A 22,964-nucleotide genomic window follows, 5' to 3' on the forward strand; every position below is an offset into this window, starting at 1 on the left:
CCTTTTCGAGATAAATGCGTTCTTGTTCATGTCTAAATACAGTATTATTATTATATAAATTATGAATTTGACAACTCAGACAATGTCTTGGTCTTCCAATATGTATACTGATGCTTACTTTAGCGTATTTGGTTCCATTTAACTTGCATTTATCTTTGTTCAAATTGCATTTATTTGCTTGCAGTGAACAGTGAAGGCTTCACCACTGATGCTGTAGCTCCACTGACCTCTTGACCCCCTTGTGTTTGTCCCCCGTGCTCTGCGTTCAGCGTCGCCTCCTCTCATCCCCCCCTCCCCCTCTTTACATCGATGGATTTCGGCCAGCAGCCTCCTGAAAACGGATAGCTGAGCGCGGCGCTCCGACTCCGGCTCAACTGACCTATTTCATGTGATATGATGTGCTGAGATCGCAGCTGCATTCAAATTCAGCCTCCATAATGAATGAAAGGAGGAATTTTGGAAGCTGGAGCTCCCTCTTGACTTCTCTGTTTCTCACACTCAGATAAAAGGAAGTCTTTTTTTATTTTTTAGTAAAATCTTCAGACAAATCACCGGCTGACGTAACCATCCATCTCTCTCTCTCTCTCTCTCTCTCTGTCTCTCTCTGGGAGGCAGTGTGCTGTAAATAATTCATAACTGCTCCAATCTGAGCCCGTTTACTGTGCTTTGTCTCTTCTACGCATAACTGTTTGATTTGCAGAGCGTGATCTGTGTGAGGCCGTCACTTTGTCCATGCTTTTATTTCTCAGACAGCAGGGACGGTGTCTGCACACGTTTGGAAGTTGGGTCGTACATGCATGGGCCTATACTGCCACCTATTGTCTGGAATATGTATCTGTACCAGGTTCTGTAACACAAGTTGGATTGGTTGTCATTTTCTTTTAAGGAATATACAGAAATATTATTAAGTAAACTCAACTGGATGGGAATTTGATGGGTAGAGGTGGAGTCTCCCGTTTCGGTCTTCCCTGCAATTCTTAAATTGAAATGAATGTTCTTTTCTCCCACAATATGCTTGAATAGGTTTGTCAGTGTTTATTTAATTCTAAGGCCAAACATTTGTTTTCTCCTACTAATAATTTTTGGTTTTATAATACCTTATGAATGGATTCATTCCTCTTGAATGTTTTCACATTTTGTCTTATCGTTCTGACAGATGTAAAGTGGAAAATGAAGGATTAAAAGAAAAAGAAATCTGAAAAGTATGCCATACTTTTATATTCAACCCCATTTGAATATTAAATTAGTTTAGTTGTTTTCTCTTTATTTTGCTTTTTCTTTTTGTTTTGTTTATTTTGTTTTTGGGATTGTCTTTTTTCTCTCTCTCTTTCTTTTTTACTTGTGTGTTGAAAGGTTAAAAATTACACAAAAAATAATTATTTCACTATTGTGAGAAGATGTATCTGTTTCTGGGCTGACTAACCTTCCAGGTTTTCAGGATCCTGACTATGTAACAATGTGTGGCTCCATTTAATAACTTAGATTCAGTTTTTCCATTAATTTTGCATTTGTGGTATACAAAAACAAACAAACAATGTACAGAAATATTAGTCAAACTCTAAACATTAGACCTCTGTCTTGGAGGTTCTGGTCTTGGCCTTGCACGATTTCAGTCCTGGAAGAATGGCCCTTGATGGATACCATCGATTAAAAAAACAATAGATTACTTCTGAAGTTTTCTGACTTTTATTCTTTTTTTTTTCTTTTTTTTTGCAAACCATTGCATTGCTGTGTTAGTCTGTAGAATAAAACCCTGATTAATTATATCAAAGTTTGAAAAAGCTTAATAGGCATAAATACTTTTTCAAAATCACTGAAAACTGTAAAATGATATCAGTAAAAGATGGTTTACTGAAGGCGTTTTGCAAAATATTCAAGATCATTAGAGGTGGAGACCCATTGTTTAGTCTGGAGCTGATTCCTCGGTGGTCCTCGGTTTGCATTCCGGCTCCGCCCACTGAGGCGGGTGAGCTGTGTGATTGGCTGAGAGGAGCTCCGCGCGACCTCCCCCCTGCAACTGAGAACCCGGCAAGCGGGCGAACCAGTGGGGTAACTGGTGTAAAATGGCGCTGTCTCAAGGAACAAAGAAAAAAGTTTGCTATTATTATGACGGTAAATACTTCATTTGGACCTTTTACTCGCTCTCGTATTCAAATGTCGTAAACGGCGTGTAAAACTTCGGGGTTTTATTTTTCCTGTGTCAGGGTTTTAAGTGTTGCAGCGCGGTCCAGCTCCGAAGCCGGTGTTGGGGAGCTAACGTTAGCTTGCTAACTAGCTTGTTTTAGCCGTGCTAGCTATTAGCCCGAATTCCGGACCCAGTACGTTATTGTCTCTTCGGCTTCATTTTTGGTCACTCAGTATTAAAACAACTTTTCATAAATTATTAAAGCCTCCTATGGGGGTTGTATTTGTGCATTAGAACTATAATGATAAATGGGGAGATGAAGCTATGCGGTGATAATCACACAATGTTCCTCCAACTCGCTAACAACTTCCGAGAAGTGAGGAAGGATGCACTCTGCTGCTTTAATTCGCTTCATCTTCCGAAAGGATTTGGGGGAGGATTAAACCATATATTATATACTTGTACTGGGAATAAGTGTCGTTTAAATACTGCCTGTCATTGTACTGTTGCGTATTTGCTGTTTTAAACTGTAAATTAACCCCGCCAGTGTTGCATTTGCGCTGACGACTGCATTTTTGTCCTGTTTATGATTGATCGTTTGAAGCCAGTTTTTTTAAATAAGTGGAAAAGCCCTGTTCGTACCGAAACATCTGATCGTTACTTCCGTATTCCCATTGTGTCGTGTGAACGCATGATTCGGGATGCTCATGAATAATTGAAGATGGATCTCATTTGGATGCGCATTTTAATACTCATGTGCACGTAAGATACCCATTTCCTGAGATATTGGAGATCTGCACGATAAATCGAATCAGATTTGCGATATCGATGTGCGCAGTATCACAGTAGCAAGAATCCGCTTGGATTTGTTTCAAGAGGCGGCATGCATTGACTATGCTTAGCTGGAAAGTATTTTGAACATTACATAATTTTATTTTTCCTAATGCAGGCACCTTTGGTTTCCATACATTTATTTTGTTTTGTTTTGGGGGGTTTTGTAGTTGGAAATACTTGTAAAGAGGTGTTTTTTTTTCAGCCAGGTGACCGAAGATGGGAAGGGGAAGTGTTGGATTACTATTATGAACAGCCTCAAAACGCAAAAAAAACAAAAAACAAACAAAAAAACTGTGTTCTTTTGTATTTTTTGGTATGTAGTCATAACCAAAAATATGTAAAACTTTTTGCTGGTATGAAACCCAAATTTTGCAACACTTCATAAATCGATTTAAATCATAAATTGATTTGGATACTTCATGATGTTCAGTATCTAAAAAAGTTAATTATGTTTCTTTTCAGTACAGTGAGTAGAATATAAAATAAAACACCACCTCATGTATGAATGGATTGATGGATTTGTGTCTAACAAATTTTGCTAGGCGATAAATTGTCCCAGAAATCACTGTGATAAATGATAATATTGTTATTGAGACCATTCTTAAGCAACATAATGGTAATAGCATAATAAAGCAAACATCAATAAACTTTAAATTCTAATGAACATTTAACACGGAACTGGACGACATTTAATATATCCAAAATAAATAGAACGTCAGAAACAACAAATACAATGACTGATGAAGTCTCTAAACAAAATTGTCCTTAAAAACGGATCTAGTTACAAAAGACCAGACTGAAGACTTTTGTCATCCAGTTTTTGGTAGAAACAGAGAGAGAAAGGAGAAAAAAGTGATAGCTCATTTTTAATCAATCATTATTATATTTACTGCGACAGGTTGCTGACCAACCTACCCATTATATCTCCTGCAGGTGACGTGGGGAACTATTACTACGGCCAAGGTCATCCCATGAAGCCCCACAGGATCCGCATGACGCACAACCTCCTCCTCAACTACGGACTCTACAGGAAAATGGAGATCTATGTGAGTCAAACAGAACAGAATCAGCCCCAGTTTGATCACTCATCTGTACTGTACAACTAAAACTTTAAAGTTTTGATCAGAAACAGTCTTTCTAAGAAACCTCTTCAGCAGCCATATTGAATTTGAGGAATTTCTTCCCATTTTTTATTTTTTATTTTAGAGTATAAATGTAACGCTCCAATAGGGCATACTTCCTTTTTCCTGCCATCTAGACATTTAACATAGTTAACTTATGCAATTAATTTGGTTTCTTAAAGCTCTTTACAAAGAGAAACGTCTGGTTGCATCGTCCCATTTTATTTTTTGTCTTTAATACAAAATCTTTTCCGTTACTAATTTTTTTTTAGATTTGTTTTTACACTTGATCAGCTGTCATTGTCCAATAAAACAAGAGCAAATGAATGCTTGGATGGAATATTTGGTTAAATAAAACATTAATATATATTTTTTATTCTATATATTTACATTATTTTTAACTAGTTTTCTTTTTTTTATTATTTTGTTTATTTTTGGAGTCTTGCAACAAAATTTTGTTCAATATGTGTGGTTGAAAGGCAATAGTCTGTGTCTATTTTCCCCATATTAAGATTAAACACTGCCATCAATAATTTATTTGACTTTTCTGTTAATTTTTTATTTCTTTTTTGCCCACTTCTGATACAGATTTAAGCTGTAGGGATGCTAAAGCTAAAGGAGGTAGTTGAGGTCTTTGATTTGATGGAAAAGTGATGAGAAGTTAATTGCATTCAGCAACATCAGTGTAATGTTAAATAAAAACTACAAATGGTTCAGTTTTTAACTGCTGGTGGAAAAAAAGCCAGGATTGGATTAACAAAGAGCATAAAACAATATTTGTTGTCATAACAATGACATTTGGGTGCAATTCTTTAGATACTTAAGAAAAGACTATAAAATAATCACTTATCGCACTTGTCCCTCAATAAAAGTTAACATAAAGCTGTGCTAAATTATAGACATAAAACTAAGTCACTGCTTCAGACAGCTCAAACATTTTCTGATACTGACTTGAATCACAAACCAAAAGGTTCTGTGGTTTCTATCCGTCATGATACTTTTTTCTTTAACAGATACTTTCCATACATTTTCAGGACTGTATGAATCTTTACGTCAGTCGTAATTAAATTTGTTTTTGTTCATCTTTCAGAGGCCACACAAAGCCAGCGCTGAAGAGATGACCAAGTACCACAGTGACGACTACATCAAGTTCCTGAGGTCCATCCGTCCAGACAACATGTCTGAGTACAGCAAACAGATGCAGAGATGTGCGGCCGGTTTTCTTCTCCACTGTCTCCTGCTGCTCGCCTCATATTCACTCAGTCAGATTCTCTGTTTTCTTCTTCTTCTTACAGTTAATGTCGGAGAGGACTGTCCAGTTTTTGACGGTCTGTTTGAGTTTTGCCAGCTCTCGACAGGTGGCTCAGTCGGTGAGTTATCCATCTTAGATGATCCGTCTTCTTCTCTAATAGTCTTAAGTATCATTTCTAGCTTGATTTGCAGATCGTTATGGAGGGAGGTTTTTTCCTTACATTTGGGTCCAACTCTGTTTTTGTTTCAGCTGGAGCAGTGAAGCTGAACAAGCAGCAGACGGACATCGCCATCAACTGGGCTGGAGGACTCCACCACGCCAAGAAGTCTGAGGCGTCCGGCTTCTGCTACGTCAACGACATCGTCCTCGCCATCCTGGAGCTGCTGAAGTGAGTCCAACACCGCACCGCCGCTTCTGGCTGCTTCTGTTTTTCATATCGTGTCAAGTAGGATACTGATCCAGAGACACAGCTGAATTGATTTACATTTGCTTTTTAAAATAAATGTACTGAATTACAAATTGATTTGATTATTCTGCACAAGTACAGCACAGTGAAATACATCAATAGCTTCACAACTTTGGTCAGACATGTAAAAACAACTTTAATTTGTTCAGTCAGTTCAATTAGGAGTAGAGCAGCCGGTGTAAACAAGTGTTCAGGTTTCTATTAGTTGTAGAAACATGAACATTTAAACACGTCATGGTGGTGGCAGCATCATGCAGCGTCATGTCCATCATGATGGAAAGCAGTCAGGTTTAACAGGAAGAAGCATGGAGCTAAAAACACAGCAATCCTGAAAACAAAAGCTAGTTGCTGCAAAAAAGAATTGAGAATATAATAGTTTGGGTCAAAGCATGTTCATGTGTTAATGGCCCAGTCAAAGTCCAGACATCAATCCAACTGAGACTCTTTGGCATGAGTTGAAAACTGAGGTTAAATTTGGTCTTGAGCTGCTTTGCAAACAAAAATGAGTTTTGTGGCACTACTGGTTTGTCGAAATAATCAAATCCCAATAAAATAAAGTTATTAGAGTTTCTGTCAGATTGGTGGTGTAATCTGACAATGTGAAACTTTAGGTTACTTGTTTTGGCGAGAGATGGAGGCCTGCAAGGACAATTTTACTTGGCGCTTGAAATTTCTTGACTTTCATTGAGGTGTTTTCAAGGTTTGGAAAGTCATTGATTTCTGTATAAAGTCAGAGAAAGTGCTTTATATCCAAACCGCACAGTTTTGTAATGAAGTGCAATCAATTAAAAGAAGAAATTTGGAAAATGTTATTTATAAAAAGACAAAAAATGTTCTTACTATCTGAAGTTAAATCAGGCTAAACTTTTATTGCTTTAAGTCAGTTAGAATCACCAAAATTATTTCTTATGCCACTAAATGCCACTTTCTTTCTATATTGTGTTTAATTTGAGTATAAAGATAATGTACCTAAAATGATTTATTTGGATTATTTAAATTTATTGACTAGTATTCATAATGGCTCAATGCTCCAGATTTGTCCCTCCTTTGTGTGAAGTTGAAGCAGCATTAACCTGAACCCTGTACTCCCTCCAGATACCACCAGAGGGTGCTCTACATAGACATCGACATCCACCATGGCGACGGCGTTGAGGAGGCCTTCTATACCACAGACAGGGTCATGACCGTTTCCTTCCACAAATACGGGGAATACTTCCCCGGCACTGGAGATCTGAGGGTGAGTCTCTTGAGTGTTTCTCCTGGAAAACATTTCAACACGTTAAAGACGTCATGAACATTAATCCAACCATTTCAATGTGTGCAGGACATCGGAGCAGGAAAAGGCAAGTACTACGCCGTAAACTACCCTCTAAGAGACGGCATCGACGATGAGTCTTATGAAGCCATCTTCAAACCTGTGAGTTGTTTTTCATTTCAATACCTCTTAATTCCTCAAATGAAGTTCACACATTTGATTAAATGTTGTTTTTGTGTTAGATTATGGCTAAAGTCATGGAGATGTACCAGCCCAGTGCTGTGGTTCTGCAGTGTGGAGCAGATTCTCTTTCTGGAGACCGACTGGGCTGCTTCAACCTCACCATCAAAGGTGAGACAACATCTCAGAGTGACGCTAACTTCCTTTAACATGTTAGAAATTCAACTATGTGTGCGTTTCCTCTTAAAGGCCATGCCAAGTGCGTGGAGTACATCAAAAGCTTCAACCTACCTCTGCTGATGCTGGGCGGAGGCGGCTACACCATCCGCAACGTCGCCCGCTGCTGGACCTTCGAGACGGCCGTGGCCCTGGACTCGTCCATCCCCAACGAGTTGCCCTACAACGATTACTTTGAATACTTTGGGCCCGACTTCAAGCTGCACATCAGCCCGTCCAACATGACCAACCAGAACACCAACGAGTATCTGGAGAAGATCAAGCAGCGTCTCTTTGAGAACCTCCGCATGCTGCCTCACGCCCCCGGAGTCCAGATGCAGGCCATCCCCGAGGACGCCCCGCACCCCGACAGCGGAGACGAGGACGAGGAGGACCCTGACAAACGCGTCTCCAGTAAGAGATTTAACACACGCACACACACACGCAGGCGTTGGATTTGTTCGTTAGGGGGCGCTGATGAGAGTCTGTGTTGCAGTCCGGGCCCACGACAAGAGGATAGCCTGTGAGGAAGAGTTCTCAGACTCTGAGGACGAGGCTGAGGGGCAAGGTGGCGGCCGCAGGAACGCAGCCAATCACAAAAAGGCAAAGAGAGTGAAGAAGGAGGAAGAGAAGGAAGGAGAGGAAAAGAAAGGTAAGAGCAGTCCTGTTATCTCTTTAGTAATTCATGATATAAACAGTAGAACCAATAGAAATTTGACCTGAGATAAAGACCTGTAGTTTAGTGGCAAACAGCAGCAACGCTTGATGATGATGTAACCATGTGGAGGTAAAGCAGAGCAAGAGAGAAGCAACATGGCTTCAGGTTTTAAACTAGGACTGTCAGCGTTAACATGTGATTGATCTATAAAGGTTGACGTGTTAATATCACATAATGCAGATTAATCACATGACCTATTTTGACCTAAAAGCCTCTAATGGAGGGTTACCATGGTCACAGCAACAAAGTCTTTGGCACAAAACGAGTGAAAATAAGAACAAGGAGAGTCAGACTGATGTGCTTTAAAGAATAGCGATGAACGTTTGGATGAAAACAAGCTAGTATGTAGGCGACTTATTGCAGTGATGAATATATATCAATATAGTGACTGGACAATGTTCTGTCTGTACATTTGCTCATTTCATTTCTGTTACCAATCCATGTGATTCATTTATTTGCCATTTTCTTTAGTACATTTCTGTCGTGATACAGATGTTAAACTCCATTAGCAATGGGGTTTAAAAGGTCTTAAATTTGAGTTAGTGAAACCTGCAGAAACTCTCTGGTTTTGGTCTGTCTTCTGAGTTAACATTCTGTTTGTTTCCCAGAAGTCAAAGAGGAAGAGAAAGAGGAGGAGAAGATGGACACATCTGGGTAAGAACAGAGTTAAAGCTTCTCCACATGGACAGCTGTAACTGTCCATGTGGAGAAGCTAAAGCGCACACAACCAAAATCATTTGTTTCCTTCTTTATCATTTTGGGTAGTTTTATTTTACATATTTAAAATATTGTGACAGGCTTAGCTGTAATTTAACTTATTGCTGTCATTGAAAGGTTTTATTTAACATATTTACTTCAAAAAGTGAAGACCTGATCATGTGGTGATATGGATGTATTTTTCAATAGGTCACATTTCTGCACTAAGAATCACTTTTTGTTGCTCTTTTGACTTTCTGATTTAGTTTTGAACTAGCTGTAAGCCACAGTGTTGAAACTGAACCAGATGAACTATATTCCATTATGTGATGTCTGATTATGTTTGTGTTTCAGACCAAAAGAGGAGATAAAGACAACTTGAAGTGATCCTGAGGGAGAAGTGTCTGTCCTGTTGTCCTCAGCCCAGATTCCTGTTTTCCTCCTGCAACCAGAGGATCTTTTTGTATTCCTGTTTTCCTTCGTTCCTGCAGACAAACCTGCTTTCCATTGTTTACACGAGTTGAGCAGCAGGTGGATGGGATGGAGGTCAACCCCACCCACCTGCCACCCACTGTATGAGATGTAAAATTCCCTCCAACCCCTGTGAGCTCTTTGTGGACATCAGGTTTGCTGTGATAAGAAAACTGTTTCCATGCTGGGATTTCTGATTAAAGCCTGTCTGTGGGGCCTTCCTGTTTGGTTTTTTATTTGTAAGTATTTATGAAGCATCAAAAGTCCGCCCTAGGCAAGCAGTTCCACCTTACCGTAAACTCATCAGTGAATGCATGCTTAGAATCATCATCTCACCTTCAGCATGTACATATTTCTTAGTCTCTGCCCTCCACCAGTCCTGACTCTCTGCTCATTAAGTTATTTTAAATCATGAATCCGGTCGGCTCATCCTCCCAGGAATATCTGCTCTGTGAACCCGTTTCCTTTCTGTGCTGTTTTTATGTTTGCGAGTGAGTGGGACCCTCTCAAGAGGCTGATGCTGAGCAAATGACTTATTTAGAGATTTTGTATCATTTTACAGAAAAGTAGAGAAAGCCAGTGAGGGGCTTTCAAAGTGTGGCTGGTTGGAGTTGTGTCCTTGTGAAATGTGCATTATCATATCTTTGTCATAAAAAAATAAAGAAAATGGATCCAATTGTTTTTTTGTGTATATGTTCACAATTACAAATATAGTAATATAATAGTTGCATAAGAATGTAAAGACAGTGCCATGTGGTGTCAGGAAAGGCAGAATTTTGTTTTAGGAGTAACTACACCTAAATGTCATGGGATGGGATCAAATATTGAATTTATGCTACAAAATTAATTTATTCTGTATATATTAGTTTTGCCACAAATTTAAACATCTTTTCTGATTTCTCTCTTCAGACCTTAAAACATTTACAATTTTCATTGCTATTGGTAGTGTACTGTGATTGTTATATTGGTCGCCATAACTAAATTTCCTGTTTTACAAGTGTTTTTCACTCTGGGAGCCAAAATGGTGACAAATTTAAGAGTTGGTGCTTCAATTACAGTCAAGATAAAATCTTTTTTCATGTTTTCCCCTGACATGCTTCCCTAACTCCTGGTTGTTACATAGGTTGTCTTTTTGATGCTGCCATAACCTAATGGTGCTCACTGTGTGCGATATAAATTTGGCTCCTAGTCCAGCTAGTATCTAAATGATCTATGTATCGCAAGACTGGGAAAAAACTGGATTACTACTTTGTCACCAAGAAACCGATTTACATTCTAATTTAATCTTCAGTTATAAAACCAAAATGGATGTTTATACGTGATGACAAAAACTGAAACAAACCATCCTTTCCTTGACCTTATTTTATTGATAAGATTTGGAGTTTACAAGTTAAATGTGATTACTGCTGGCAAATGTTAAGTTTATAATTATAGTTCAGTACAAAGCACTGGAGGCGAGTGATGTTTTCCTTTGTCTGGATTGAGTCTGATGTTAGCTGGAAGGGTTGCTTGGTTACGCCTCCAGCTCAAAGTCAAAGTACTGTGGGTCAAAGTAATGAATTCGTACGTATCCGTCTTCTCCTCCACTGCTGTAACTGTAACAACAGGAACATCAAGCAGTTTGTTACTGGGTTGTTCTGTATTTTTAGAAAAAGTGGCATTAGTAGTCAGGCTGTACCTCTTGCCGTCGGGATGGAACGCCACACAGTTGATGGGGCCAAAATGACCTTTGACCCTCCCAAACTCCTCCTCGTATGCAGCATGGAAAAACCTAAGTGCAGGAAATTACACATATAAGTAATAACTCCTTCAAAAAAATATATATTTCTTCCTTCTATCAACTTTAAACATGAAAATAACTTCAGACTCTCACCTCGCCTCAAACTTGCCGATCCTGGTGGAGGTTGTGGTGACATCCATGGCTTCCTGCCCTCCTCCCATCACCACCTTAACAAAATGCTTAGTCAGACATCGCCATGACAACAAGGAGATTGACCGTAGTCCATAAGTCATGTCTTACATGGTCCATTATAGGAGAAATGGCTGCAGAGTTTACAGGCCTGTCTGTCCTGAATGTTTTGATGTGATCCAGAGAATTGGAGTCAAACAGCTAAGAGGACAACAGAAACTTGGTGTTTAAATGTACACTTATTAATGTGTTTAAACTTATAAATGTGTTTAAACTTATTAATGCGAGTCTCACTTTAGAGGTGTTGTCCTTGGAGGCAGTGATCACCATGGTGAGATCGACGGATGACTGGATGTCATTGATCTGCCTGGTATGCTCCTTCGCCTTCTTCAGAATTTCACCAGACTGGAAAAGATCACAGCCCAGTGAGGACAAACCACATCTTCACTAGTCATTTTTTTCCCTTCTTTTTTCTCTGTATTGTAAGTTTTATACCAAAAACATACTGTGATATACGTTGTTACTGCCACACATCACAGTAGGTATCATGATATGACTTTTATGGCGTATCTACAGAGGTGGGCAGAGCCTGATGTAGTTGTGTTAGCGTCAAACCTTAGCACTGAACTGGTTGATCTCTCCGTTCTCGTGGCCTGCGATGACGAACTCCCCCAGAGGCCCCCACACCGCGCTGGTGATCTTGCACTCACTGCAGGGGACGGACAGGTACGGGTTGTTGTCCTCTGCAGACACACAAGTAGGAATGGTAGAAATTGTAAATTATTTAATAAAAATCTGAATTCTTTCTCAACAGTAAATGTGGGTCAAAAACCTTTTTTATTTGAAGCAACATCAGTCTGGGAGTGTTTTTTTTTTTTCTTTTTGCTGCTAATAACGATCACATGGATTGGATATTAGCAGCATTTATGCTACTAAATAGAGAAACTGGCAAGCACAATGCAGCAAGAGGGCTGAAAAACCTATCAGTTACAATATTTAACTAATTGTAAACAGCGAGATGAAATTACACACAGTCAAATAAATCTCACAACACTGTATCAAATAATGTCAGGAAAATAAGAAACACTCAAAGTCAAACTCAGGTAGCATTTACATAAACAAACCCAACTGCCTAAGAGCATGGATCATTTAAATAACCTCCTGCTTGGATAATTACTCCGACTTTAGAATGTATATAATGTATAAATATCCTGAGCTTTGACTTATGTATGTCACATTCTCCTTGAGGATCAAGTTTAGATGCTGTTTTGGTGAAGTCCAATTGGAAAACATAACCGTGTATCTGTACCCATCTGCTGTGGATCTCTCAGGTCAAAGAAGTTCAGGAAGCACTGGTAGCCCATCTGCTTGTCTGTGGAGAACATGATGATGTTGCCGCTGAAGTCGAAGCCGCACGTCCTGACGGCAGAGTTGGTGTTGAGGAGAGCCAACTGTTTACCTGCGGGAGAGACAGGCAGGGTGTTACAAAAGTAAAAGTAACCATACCTTTACTTTTCTCTCATCTTTGGGGGAGGGGAGAGGAATAACCAGAGAAGACGTCACACTCCTCTAGGGTTTCCTTATGTTAGCTTTTAGCATCCAGGAGGAATGCTAGCCTTGCTAGCTTACCGGTCTCACAATCCCACAGGCGACAGCTGTTGTCTGCTGATCCCGTCAACACATTCTTGGTGTCCCCTGATGAGAAGTTAAGAAAGCAACACTAAACGTCACATCCTGCATACAGCCATAACATGCTCCATCAGAGCCCATAGAGGCGTAGAAGGAGGTCCTGATGATGGAAGGATACAGTCGCAGTCAACACACCACACCGCTCCAGTGTGTCCATTATAGGTGCCGAGCCTTTCTCCGTTCACGGAGTACCAAACGTTGGCTACCTGGAGTGGAACATTAAATGAGATGAAGCAGCTGTATCCCAAAAGTTACGGAGGTTACACGAACGCAACACAAGTCTGGACTCACCGTGTCTTTGGCTACGGAAAACAGCAGGTCTCCTTCTCTGTTGTACTTTATCTGAGTGATGGACCTCTCATGGCCCTGCAGTAGAATGGGTTTCTGGGAACACAGAACACCCGGTTTAGCATAAGACCTAGCCTTTTACCACAGGGTGTGTATTTAAGCTAGATAAGGTTCATTTAGCTCAACAAATCCGCTAAGCAACAGTGTGACAACATCTCCCATTGCCCAACTATAATTACTCCTACTAGCAGCTAGTCTCTTTCGCAGCTAGCGTCAAAGCTAAGCTAATGCTAGCCGAATTAACGCTGGCAGATACAGAATGAAAAAATAAATAAGACACCAAGTGTCGGAATATGTTTCTTGGTAAATATACTCACCATTTTTGCTGGCTAAGCGCTGTCAGTCTGCTCGGTTTATTCACTACGCGTCACGTCAACAGAGAAAAGATGAACACTCGTGTGTGAGGCGCCGGAGCCGCGGCGGAAAAGGAAATAGACGTCACTCTTGTGTCAAAAAGCAACATCGTGCGCCCCCTACTGTTAACACGTGTTAGCACAACCCGGGGCACCAGGTGGGTCACAGGGGGAGCAAGTGAACCAAACCCAGGCTTTAGTCCGCTGTCGCGGGTTCAATTCCCATTTGCCCCATGTCCTTCATTTCCCTCTACGCCCTTCTTCCTATCAAGTTAGACAAATAAAGGCCACTATAGTGGCAAAAAAAACCTACTTTATCTATGTTGTACTGTTGCTTAATACTTCCATACATATTAATTACTGTGTGGACATCTTGGGGAAATTTTTACAAACATGTCTACATGCTTCAGAGAAAAGCAACAGGAATAAATGCATCTGATCATTGTCAAAACAGATTAAATATTTGTTAGATTCCACACTTTAATATTTTATGACAATGTACTGCTCTTACAATAAACTCTTTCCATATTGTGTACAAAGGTGGGCAACAGGGAAGTGATGGGGGTGTCCCGTCAGACCATCAGTTCCTGGAACCACACAAAAAAGCTTGTAAAACTGCATGCAGGATTGTGAATTCCAATTCAGTCAGTTTTAAACACATCAACCAGGCATTGATTAACTCAAACATACACTGCTCTTTTATTGAACAAGAAAAATATACAGGGTCAGATAAAAGTACTGCAAAAAAGACAAAAGGAAACATCTTTGGTTCCTTCTTATGCCCAAATGAAGTGGATAACAATGAATGCGTCTTTGTGGAACGATGGAAGAAAGGAAGCTTAGACATTTCTGGTTTAGTTGTCACCACTTTACCATAGCTACATATTCATAATCATGAGTCGTACAGATGAGAAACTGGCATGTTAGTGAGTGAAACATTTCAGAAGTAAAAAAGAAAAAAAATATTACTCCATTTCCCCCCCATTTGGCTCAGTCAGCGCACCTTTCAAAAGCATCAGAAAGATGCGACGTATAACTCAAACCCAGGCGACGAGAGCAGCTCTACGTTAAGGGTCCAAATCGACCCCTATCCCACAAGAAGGCCTTCTGCTATGAAGCATTTAGTCGAGTTTTAAAGTATATACATACATAAATGAATATACATTCAAGCTAAGTGCTCGTCAGTTGAGACTGCCTTAGAATAAAACCAAGATGCAAGCGTTGCATAGAGGTACTTGAACATTCTCTTGATTGAAACCTGATTACAAGCTACTGCCATCATCAGAGCGTGGAACAGACAAACAGACGCATCCCAGACGCAGTAATGGCAAATTTAGTTAAATGGACTCTAAAGTGATTTTCACATATTCTAAATGAAACTGAGAGCAGATTAAATTAGGAAAGAAGAGGGGGAGAGGGCAATACAAGCATCAGAGGGGATCACTTCAAAAGATTAAAGAGCGGAAAATCTGATTTTGGAATTTAAGCGGGCTAAATGAAAGAAAATATATATGTATAGTGTCATACAAAAAAACCCCATAAAATAAATACAAACCTATGGAGCCAAAAACAAAAGTAAAGATGTAGCTTTACAAAAGAAATAGGGCCATGAGAAAAGAGCAAAAAAAAAAAACAAACAAAAGAAAAGGAAAATTAAATCAAAACAAAAATGAAAAGTTTCATGAAGCTAAGAAAAAAGTGAAAATTTAATGGAAAACAAAATAAGCACAGATCTATGGAGTTAGTAAAATCTTAAATAATGAAAAACAGGAATGTGACAAAATTGGAAAAAAGGGCACAAGAAAAAAAACAACAGAAGGAACAAAAAGCAAAAGTAGCATTTAGACAGGAAGAAATATGAAAATGAAATGAAAAAATATGTAATAAAACAAAGAAAACGAAAAAAAACCAAAGGAATGTGATCAGGAAATTACAATGGAGTATTAGGGCCATGCTAATGACAGAATAAAGTCATAATATTCAAGAATAAAGTCAATAATAATAATGATATGAAAATAAAGTTGAAATAATACGACAGTCATATTTCAACTTTATTCTCAAAATTTTATTTATCATTTCTTAATTTTCTTAACATGGCCCTAATACTCCGCTGTACCATAAAAACGGACTAGAGGAAAAAAAAAGAGGAAAAAAAATGTATGCGGCCAGAAAGAAAAAGAACCCCCAAAATTTCCCTCATTACTTCTATAGAACCTTCAGAATGTTCCAGGTTAGAGATGTTGTGACGCACAAAAAGTAAGTAAGTGAATGTTTAAGTGTCTTTTAGAACGAAACCCTTTCCATTACACCATCACTAAGACAAAACCCCAAACACACACACACACACACACACACACACAGGCTAACAACCTCTTCTCTCCAACAACCAGTTTGACTTGTGTCGACACAAACGGCTCCTTAAGCCCTGCTCTAGTCGACATATTAACACCAGCTGCACGTTCACACCCTAAAGTTGAAGTGAATCACGAGTTTCTACTGTCAATCCTCTCAGAGGAACTGATGAGTCTTGAGAGCGGACATATCAGAGTGGAAAGACACAAGCTAACCGCGCTGTTAGAAGCCAACTGTTGTCGTTCCAGAAGAGGAGCAGCGGCTTGCAGGCTGGTGGTTTGAAGGTGGAGGGGGGAAGGAGGAAGCGGTGGGCGGCCCCTGCTTCATTCCAGCGCAGGAAGAGGTGGCGGGGGCCCCGCCTCTTCCTGCAGGGCGTCTGTGTCTGGCCGCGGGCTGCAGTGACAGGAAGTGGAGTCTGCAACGGGACAGCTGCTGGGCTCCGGCAGAGAGTCTGTGGGTGGGGGGGAGGGTGAGTCAGTCCCGGGGTCGGAGGCGGGGGCCCCTCCGGCGCCGCTGTCCCCGTTCAGGTTCTGAACCTTCTTTTTCAGCTCGTTTCGTTCCACTTTGAGCGCCCGCCGCAGCTTGTCGAGCCGCTGGACTTTACCCTGAAGCGCCTCAAAGTCCCGGTCCCGCACAGCTTTCTGGAGACATTCACAGAAAAATATCCGTCAGCCAGCCAACACCTAATGCTGTACTTTCAACTTCTAGGATTATTTTCACACAGATATTTTTGGAATCTGTCAAAATCAGGATTTTCTGCTCAGACATGAATATTTCTTGATGTAAATAGTATCTCTGAAGCGCTGGCCGTGTATTTTGGGTCATTATTGATTATCAGTTCAAATCTAAGTGTGTTTTCACACCTGACAGTCTGGTGCACTTGGGGGAACAATACTGCAACATTTGTCACATTTTCAGCTGCACTGTGTCAAACGAACGAAACCCTTTGAAAAATCTGTTCCCCTCCTCACCTGTGAGGGCGCTGCACCAATAACCACTGAAGGAAACGACACAAAAACCTCAGAAAACGACAATGAGCACGACTTTCTTCTTTACAAAATATAAACAAAAATGGAGTGGGTTCAAGCATTAGCGGTTGTAGGATTTCTCTTTCATTGTTGGTAAAAGACCACCACCCTGCTAGCGCAAGACTCATGTTTATTTTGATTGCATTTACCCAGAATGCCTTGCACTATAGTTCGCTTCCTGCTTTTGGAGAGGTTTCCGTCTGCTTGGCATTCACATATGCATTCGAACCACATCATTGTTCACTTTAACCAAATGGAGATCTGTGTTTTTAGGTTTACCAGAGTTTGGTTTATTAGTCTGCGTCATTCAATAACCCATTCATGCCTCCCCAAACGAACCGGACTTCCTACGCAAACTAACTAGAGTTTGATTAAAACGGACTAAACAGGGCTGGTGTCAACGCGCCCTTAATTCAAGCAAGAATTTTCTGTATTGGGCTCCAATCAGACATTTTGGCATCACTGGCTTTCAATACCAACTCCTTCAAAGAAGCATAAATTCTCTAATATTTATTGCTTTCTTTTTGATATAATTGCAGTCATAAAAAGGGTTGTACCTCCTCAGCCATCTCCAGCAGAGCCTTGTTGCTGCTCTCCCACCTGGAGCGGTACATTGCCGTCTCTTTCTCCAGCTTTTTGATCTTTTTAGTCATCTGTGTGCGAGACGAAAACAAAGAGTGATGTTAGAAAACGGTGGAAATAACTCCAGTAACATCTCTGCTGAGGTTCCACACCTTTTCCATCTCTTGCTTAAAGGTGGTGAAGACTTCGTTGCTCTTAGACAAGGTGGTCTGGAACTCCTCGAACTTTTCCGTGTACAGCGACAGCTAAAAAGACACGGCAGCCATAGTTATAGAGCTGAATTCAATGTTTGTAAAGTTTTCCCACAGCAACATTTAAGCAATTTTAAAAGTAAGTTCTAAAATATGACAAAATACTTTATAAGCTTTGACTGATTAACAAAACACTAATTTTACACAAAAAAAACCTCCCAATTTTTAATACCATCATCACAACTTCTCTCCTCTATTCACCCTTTAATGTTTTTACCAGCGTTTCACTGATACGTAGCTCGTATGATGAGCTCAGCTGATGTGCAGTTACACCAGATGTTTGCTAATTGCTGCTGGCTAGTCTGAAGGAGCTGAGAGGGGGGATAGCAGAAGCACAGAGTATTGGAAATGGCAGCTCTGAGGAGGAACTGAGCCTCGAAGGCGGAGCTAGGTCCACTCATATATTTTGCACATCTGAATGGTTGCCAGGGGAGAGTAAAGGATTTCTCAACCATGCATGTAGGGCTGAAACGATTCCTCGAATGATTTGAGTACCTCGATTACTAAAATTCCTCGAGGAAAATTTACCTGCCTCGAAGCTTCGTTAATTTATGTTTTATTAGTTAGCGCACCGTGTTCCGGCCGGGACTTCATTTGCGTTGCGCGGAGCTCTCACTTCAACCTCTGAGTTGTTGACAAAAGCTAAGTCTCAGCGGCATAAAGTCCAATCTTCAAGATTGTCCCGTGGGGATTTTATTGATTGATGATAATGCCAGACTTTTTATCGTTTTTGGGGAACCAATAAGCATCCTTAAAATGACTGGGGGAATGCCTGGAGTACGGCAGCATTTCTCCTCCGGGGCTGCTGGTTGAAAGCGAACGGCGGGAAGAGCGCTGAGGTGAGCGGATAGACTGAACAGGGCGGGCGGCTGAGTAGCTGATGCTTACCGTGTAAATGTAGCTTTACCGACGAACCGCACAATACATTTCATATCCCGGTCTGAAGAAACGGGTGGCGGAGCGCATCGTACATGGCTGGTAGATGAGTTTCTGAGTGTGACCAGTGAAGGTGTCGTAAATATCCCGTATTGCTTCCCCCCGTGTTCGTCCCCCGGTCTAACGGTTCGTCAGTCCGCTGGTCTATTTCCTCCCCTCCACCCCATCTTCGTTCATTCGCCCTCTCCTCCCACTCCAGGCGGCATTTCCCGTATTTTCAAACCCAAAGCGTGACAGGTTAGGTGGCAAGGTGAGTTTAATTAATCTATTAAACTCACTGAAGATGAATACATAAACTAAAAGCTGGATTGTAGACATTTTTTATAAGCATATTTGTGAGCCTGCCTCTTTGTTATTAAATTCAATATAATTTCAGATTTTTCTATAACTTTTCTTCTGGTTAACTTAGAAAGTGAGCTATTATTGTTACAGGTTAGTTTTCTAAACTACAAAAAAGCAACTGTTAGGGATGCTCAAATGTGAAAAATTGGACTGATATTGATATCTGATAGTAACACCGGTATTATGCCAGATTTACCAATATTTCATTTTAGAATTTTTTTTTATCCGATTACTCGATTAATCGTAAGAATAATCGATAGATTACTCGATTACTAAAATATTCGTTTACAACAGCCCTACATGCATGAAATAATCAAATTAACACTCCATGTATGTTTTTGATGAGAGAATAACATAATATGATGTGAAGCTCAAAGTTGGTTTTACATCATACTGCCCCTTAAACCCAATACTTCAAAGAAAACACAAAACAACAACAAAAAGCGTATTGTATCAGTACGGGTATCAGCAATACAGGCCCTGTATTTACTTGGTATCTGATCGATATGTTTAGTAGAAAGTTGAGGCCAGACCTGCTGTTTGAGGTGAACCTCTTGCTGCTTCATCAACTCGCATATCCTCTGAGACTCCACGGCTTCCTTCAGCAGCTACACATGTAGAACAAATCGTAAACACCAAGTTCTTTCAACACCACAGACAGACGCTTATTTAGTTTCTCCAAAACGGCGCTCACAAAGTCTTTCTCCCGGTCATGGTGTTCCTCCGACTCCTTCAGCATCTCCTGCGCCTGGTGCAGCTTGGCGTCCACCAGCTGCTGCTGCAGGTCTTTGTGCTTCACCACTTTGTCTATGTGCTGTTTGTCAGGTCACACACATACACACATAGTTCTCCGTGAATAGAAGGCGGTTTAAAAAAGCGGAATGCAGACGTGAAGAGGAGAGGTCCTCACCTCCTCCCGCAGCTTGTACTGCTCGTAGAGCTTCTTGAGTTTCTCGGCCAGCTCGGCGTTCTCCTGCCGCAGGCTGGCGTTCCTCTCGTTGTGCTGTTCCATCTGAGCCTGGATGTCGTTCAGCGTCGCCTGGAAGTGGGACGTCACCTCCTTCCTCTTCTCCTCCTCCAGTCGGGTCCTCTGGATCCCTTCCTCCTGTAGTGGGGGGGGGGAGTCGAAATTAATCAAATAATGAATTAAAATGAGCTTGATAAGTTCTGTCCTCATGATTTTTTTCTTCATAATCCATTTTATTTATGTTTTCAGTTCTGTATGGGGGTTTTGTATTTCTATTTTATTTATCATCTTGTTTTATTTTGGATATTTAAAATGTCTTCCAGGTCCAGTGTTAAATGTTTTTCACAAAATTAGAGTATTGATTTGATTACTCTATAAGAAGGCGTATTTACGACACTGTTGTACATTCATTAATAATTAATTTAAGTACAATACCATTATCATTATATTACTTGAAAATGGTCTCAAAACACCAATATTATTATTTATCGCAGTCATTTCAAGGACAAGTTATTGTCACAGGTCTGGAATTATTCCTGCTGAGCCGATTTAAAGCGGATGGTTTGCTACCTTGAGCGTGCGGTTGTGTCTCTGCAGCTCCCTGCAGAGGCTCTCCAGCTTGCTGCGGGCCAGGATGGCCTTGCTGTGCTCATTCCTCAGGTTGTCCTTCTCCTGCACCAGCTGGCTCTGCTTCTTCTGCAGCGCCCTCATCTGTTTCTGGGTGGTACGATGCTCTTCCACCTTAAAAGAGGGATTAAAAATATATGTTTTGGGTTATTTCTTGTGGCAAATGTTTAAAAATATAGATATTATTTAACCAGTTCCTCCAGGATTTTATGATTGTTTTTCTGATTTTAAAAAAGCAGTCAAAATGACTGATTTGGTGGAGCTACTTTAGAAATACCTGCTTGTCCAAGGAGGCCAGTGCCTACAAACAAGAGTGTTGCTTGATGCAAACTGGTGTAACGTTTCACTAACATCAAATCCTCATCCTAGTGGAAAAAAGTTTTATTGGAGCACGTGAGGTTTTTCGAAATTGAGCAAATTTATTTTTGTCATTCCAATCTGCGTAACATCACGTACAACAGGAGCGCAGCCAGTACTGCCAAAGTACTGAGCAAAGGTTGTCGGTGCTCTATATACATGTGATTTCTAATACAAATATTTTTGTTCATTTTAAATATATTTGCAACAACCAAAAGTAAACACTATTGAGGAAGTTTGTATGCATTTTCAGTGAAAAGTTGATTTAATGTGTTATAGAACAAGGCAGACAGTGAAGTCCTGTCAGTTCCCTCTGGATATACTGTGTTAACTGCAGATTACACATCTGCAAACAGAATCTGATATTTATGTATAGTTTTTCTCTAATTTTAATATCAGGAAAGCACAGTTAAACAGTAGTCACTTACCAGGTCGGCATACTTTTTGCAGAGGCCTGCCAGCTTTTCCTCAGGCGTGCTCAAAGTGTTCAGAGTCTGCATGAGGAGTGTGATCTCTTTGCCTGCATCACACAAACATCATTTCAATTGAAACAAAAAATATTGACAAATCAGATCAGCTGAAAGAACTTTCTTTAAGCAGTCCGTTTCCTACCGAGGCCCTTCACTTTCTTCTTCTCCTGAGTCTTCTTCTGCTCCTTCTCTGCTCCGTTGACCTTGCCCTCCGATTTGTCGTCTTCCTTCCCTCCAGTCAACCCATTGAGCACCAGGCTGTGTGACTGGCCATTGAGCAAGGCACCAGCGTCGTCCTGAAGGCTCTCCCTGCAGTAGGTGCTGAGGATGTCCTCCAGCTGCCGGCTCAGTTCCTCTGCCATGTCGCACTGAGACTCGGCAACTGGACACAGCAAAGGGGGGGGGGAGCGTTTTTTAAGTCAACCGGTAACTATGGCAACCTTTAACAATTTCTACATTGAAATTACGGACCTTCATTCCCACCCTTGTTGGTTTGTGAAGGGCTTTTTGCGCGTGGGCTCTGTGATTCGGCCCGGTTGGGGCTGTTGCTGTCCGAGCCGCCTGTACTCGCGTGAGCCGCAGGTGGAGCGGCAGGTGGAGCGGCAGGTGGAGGTGCCTCGGAGACTTCACCTGTAGGTGGAGCATCCTCACTACCAGGACTGCTGGGAGACTCTTCCGTGTCTTGTTTTTTCATGTCTAAACCAAGAAAACGAAAATGTAACAAAAACCCCCCCGCAAACTTTTGAACTACAGTTTATCGGTTTAGAAGAACATTTTGCCTCCAGACTCAGAAGTACAATACAGAATACAGAAATACAATAAACCGTTAAAAATTTCACATTTAACTTTGCGTAAACTGTTCAGCATACATATTTTTTAACCAAGCTAAAAGAAATGTCAAACTAGGATTATTCCTAGGTAATTCAAAGCAAGAGCTTTCAGTTTCCATTTCAGCACAGGCTAACCCTGGTTAGCAGCTACATGTAGCTCAAACTGCAACCAGAGTAGCGTTAGCTTGAGACAGGAGCCAGAAACGATTTAAAAACAACCACCATAAACATGGAGGGCTTTATATACGTCAACAATGTCATACACCGTTCCTTACCCGAAGAATCCAGAGAGAAACTGTTAATGTTATCTGTGAAGAAGCAGGCTTCGTTACCAGCGTGAGGTCTGTGTTGAAAAACCTAACTTCCGGTCATAACTTTGGATTTCTGTTCTTCGTCGAGCAGTAACAACGCGGTTCAAGGTTCAGCGGGCTGCTTGGCGCCCTCTACAGGGTTCATTGAGTTATGCTCTAAATAATTAATGGCGTTTAAGAGGGTAAAAAAACCAAACCTCACTTACTTGTTTGAAAACAAGATTCAGTAGTTCATGAAAATTAAATTAATAAAATCACCCCTCAATGAACAGAAATGT

General features: G+C 40.7%; 3 protein-coding genes across 4 annotated transcripts; 1 reads left to right on the top strand and 2 right to left on the bottom strand.

Moving 5' to 3' along the window:
• Positions 1-2,063: 2,063 nt before the first annotated feature.
• hdac1 (histone deacetylase 1) lies at positions 2,064-10,010 on the top strand. The gene is made up of 12 exons (XM_007563752.2): positions 2,064-2,112; positions 3,893-4,005; positions 5,171-5,288; positions 5,376-5,450; positions 5,582-5,720; positions 6,894-7,035; positions 7,123-7,215; positions 7,296-7,404; positions 7,483-7,863; positions 7,946-8,101; positions 8,776-8,821; positions 9,218-10,010. The coding sequence occupies exons 1-12, from the start codon at positions 2,064-2,066 to the stop codon at positions 9,243-9,245; spliced, it is 1,449 nt and encodes a 482-aa protein (XP_007563814.1). The 3' UTR covers positions 9,246-10,010.
• Positions 10,011-10,678: 668 nt separating this feature from the next.
• On the bottom strand, positions 10,679-13,715 carry eif3i (eukaryotic translation initiation factor 3, subunit I). The gene is made up of 11 exons (XM_007563753.2): positions 13,598-13,715; positions 13,224-13,316; positions 13,051-13,138; positions 12,873-12,938; positions 12,553-12,702; positions 11,859-11,986; positions 11,538-11,648; positions 11,355-11,444; positions 11,208-11,281; positions 11,013-11,105; positions 10,679-10,929 (listed from the first exon to the last, which is right to left on the bottom strand). Exons 1-11 carry the CDS (start codon positions 13,598-13,600, stop codon positions 10,848-10,850), a joined length of 978 nt encoding a protein of 325 aa, XP_007563815.1. The 5' UTR covers positions 13,601-13,715; the 3' UTR covers positions 10,679-10,847.
• A 2,028-nt stretch (positions 13,716-15,743) lies between these two features.
• Positions 15,744-22,767, bottom strand: txlna (taxilin alpha). Of its 2 annotated transcripts, none has more exons than XM_016677223.1 (11): positions 22,651-22,767; positions 22,029-22,241; positions 21,688-21,927; positions 21,504-21,595; positions 20,662-20,832; positions 20,035-20,229; positions 19,819-19,938; positions 19,658-19,732; positions 17,748-17,840; positions 17,571-17,666; positions 15,744-16,626 (listed from the first exon to the last, which is right to left on the bottom strand). In XM_016677223.1, exons 2-11 carry the CDS (start codon positions 22,237-22,239, stop codon positions 16,309-16,311), a joined length of 1,611 nt encoding a protein of 536 aa, XP_016532709.1. In that variant the 5' UTR covers positions 22,240-22,241; positions 22,651-22,767; the 3' UTR covers positions 15,744-16,308. The 2 variants fall into 2 exon arrangements, with proteins under 2 accessions (XP_016532709.1, XP_007563816.1); XM_007563754.2 differs by having other exon boundaries at positions 22,017-22,241.
• Between the last annotated feature and the right edge of the window lie 197 nt (positions 22,768-22,964).

Source organism: Poecilia formosa, unplaced genomic scaffold (genome assembly GCF_000485575.1).
Source record: "Poecilia formosa unplaced genomic scaffold, Poecilia_formosa-5.1.2 Scaffold150, whole genome shotgun sequence".
Classification (NCBI taxonomy): domain Eukaryota; kingdom Metazoa; phylum Chordata; class Actinopteri; order Cyprinodontiformes; family Poeciliidae; genus Poecilia; species Poecilia formosa.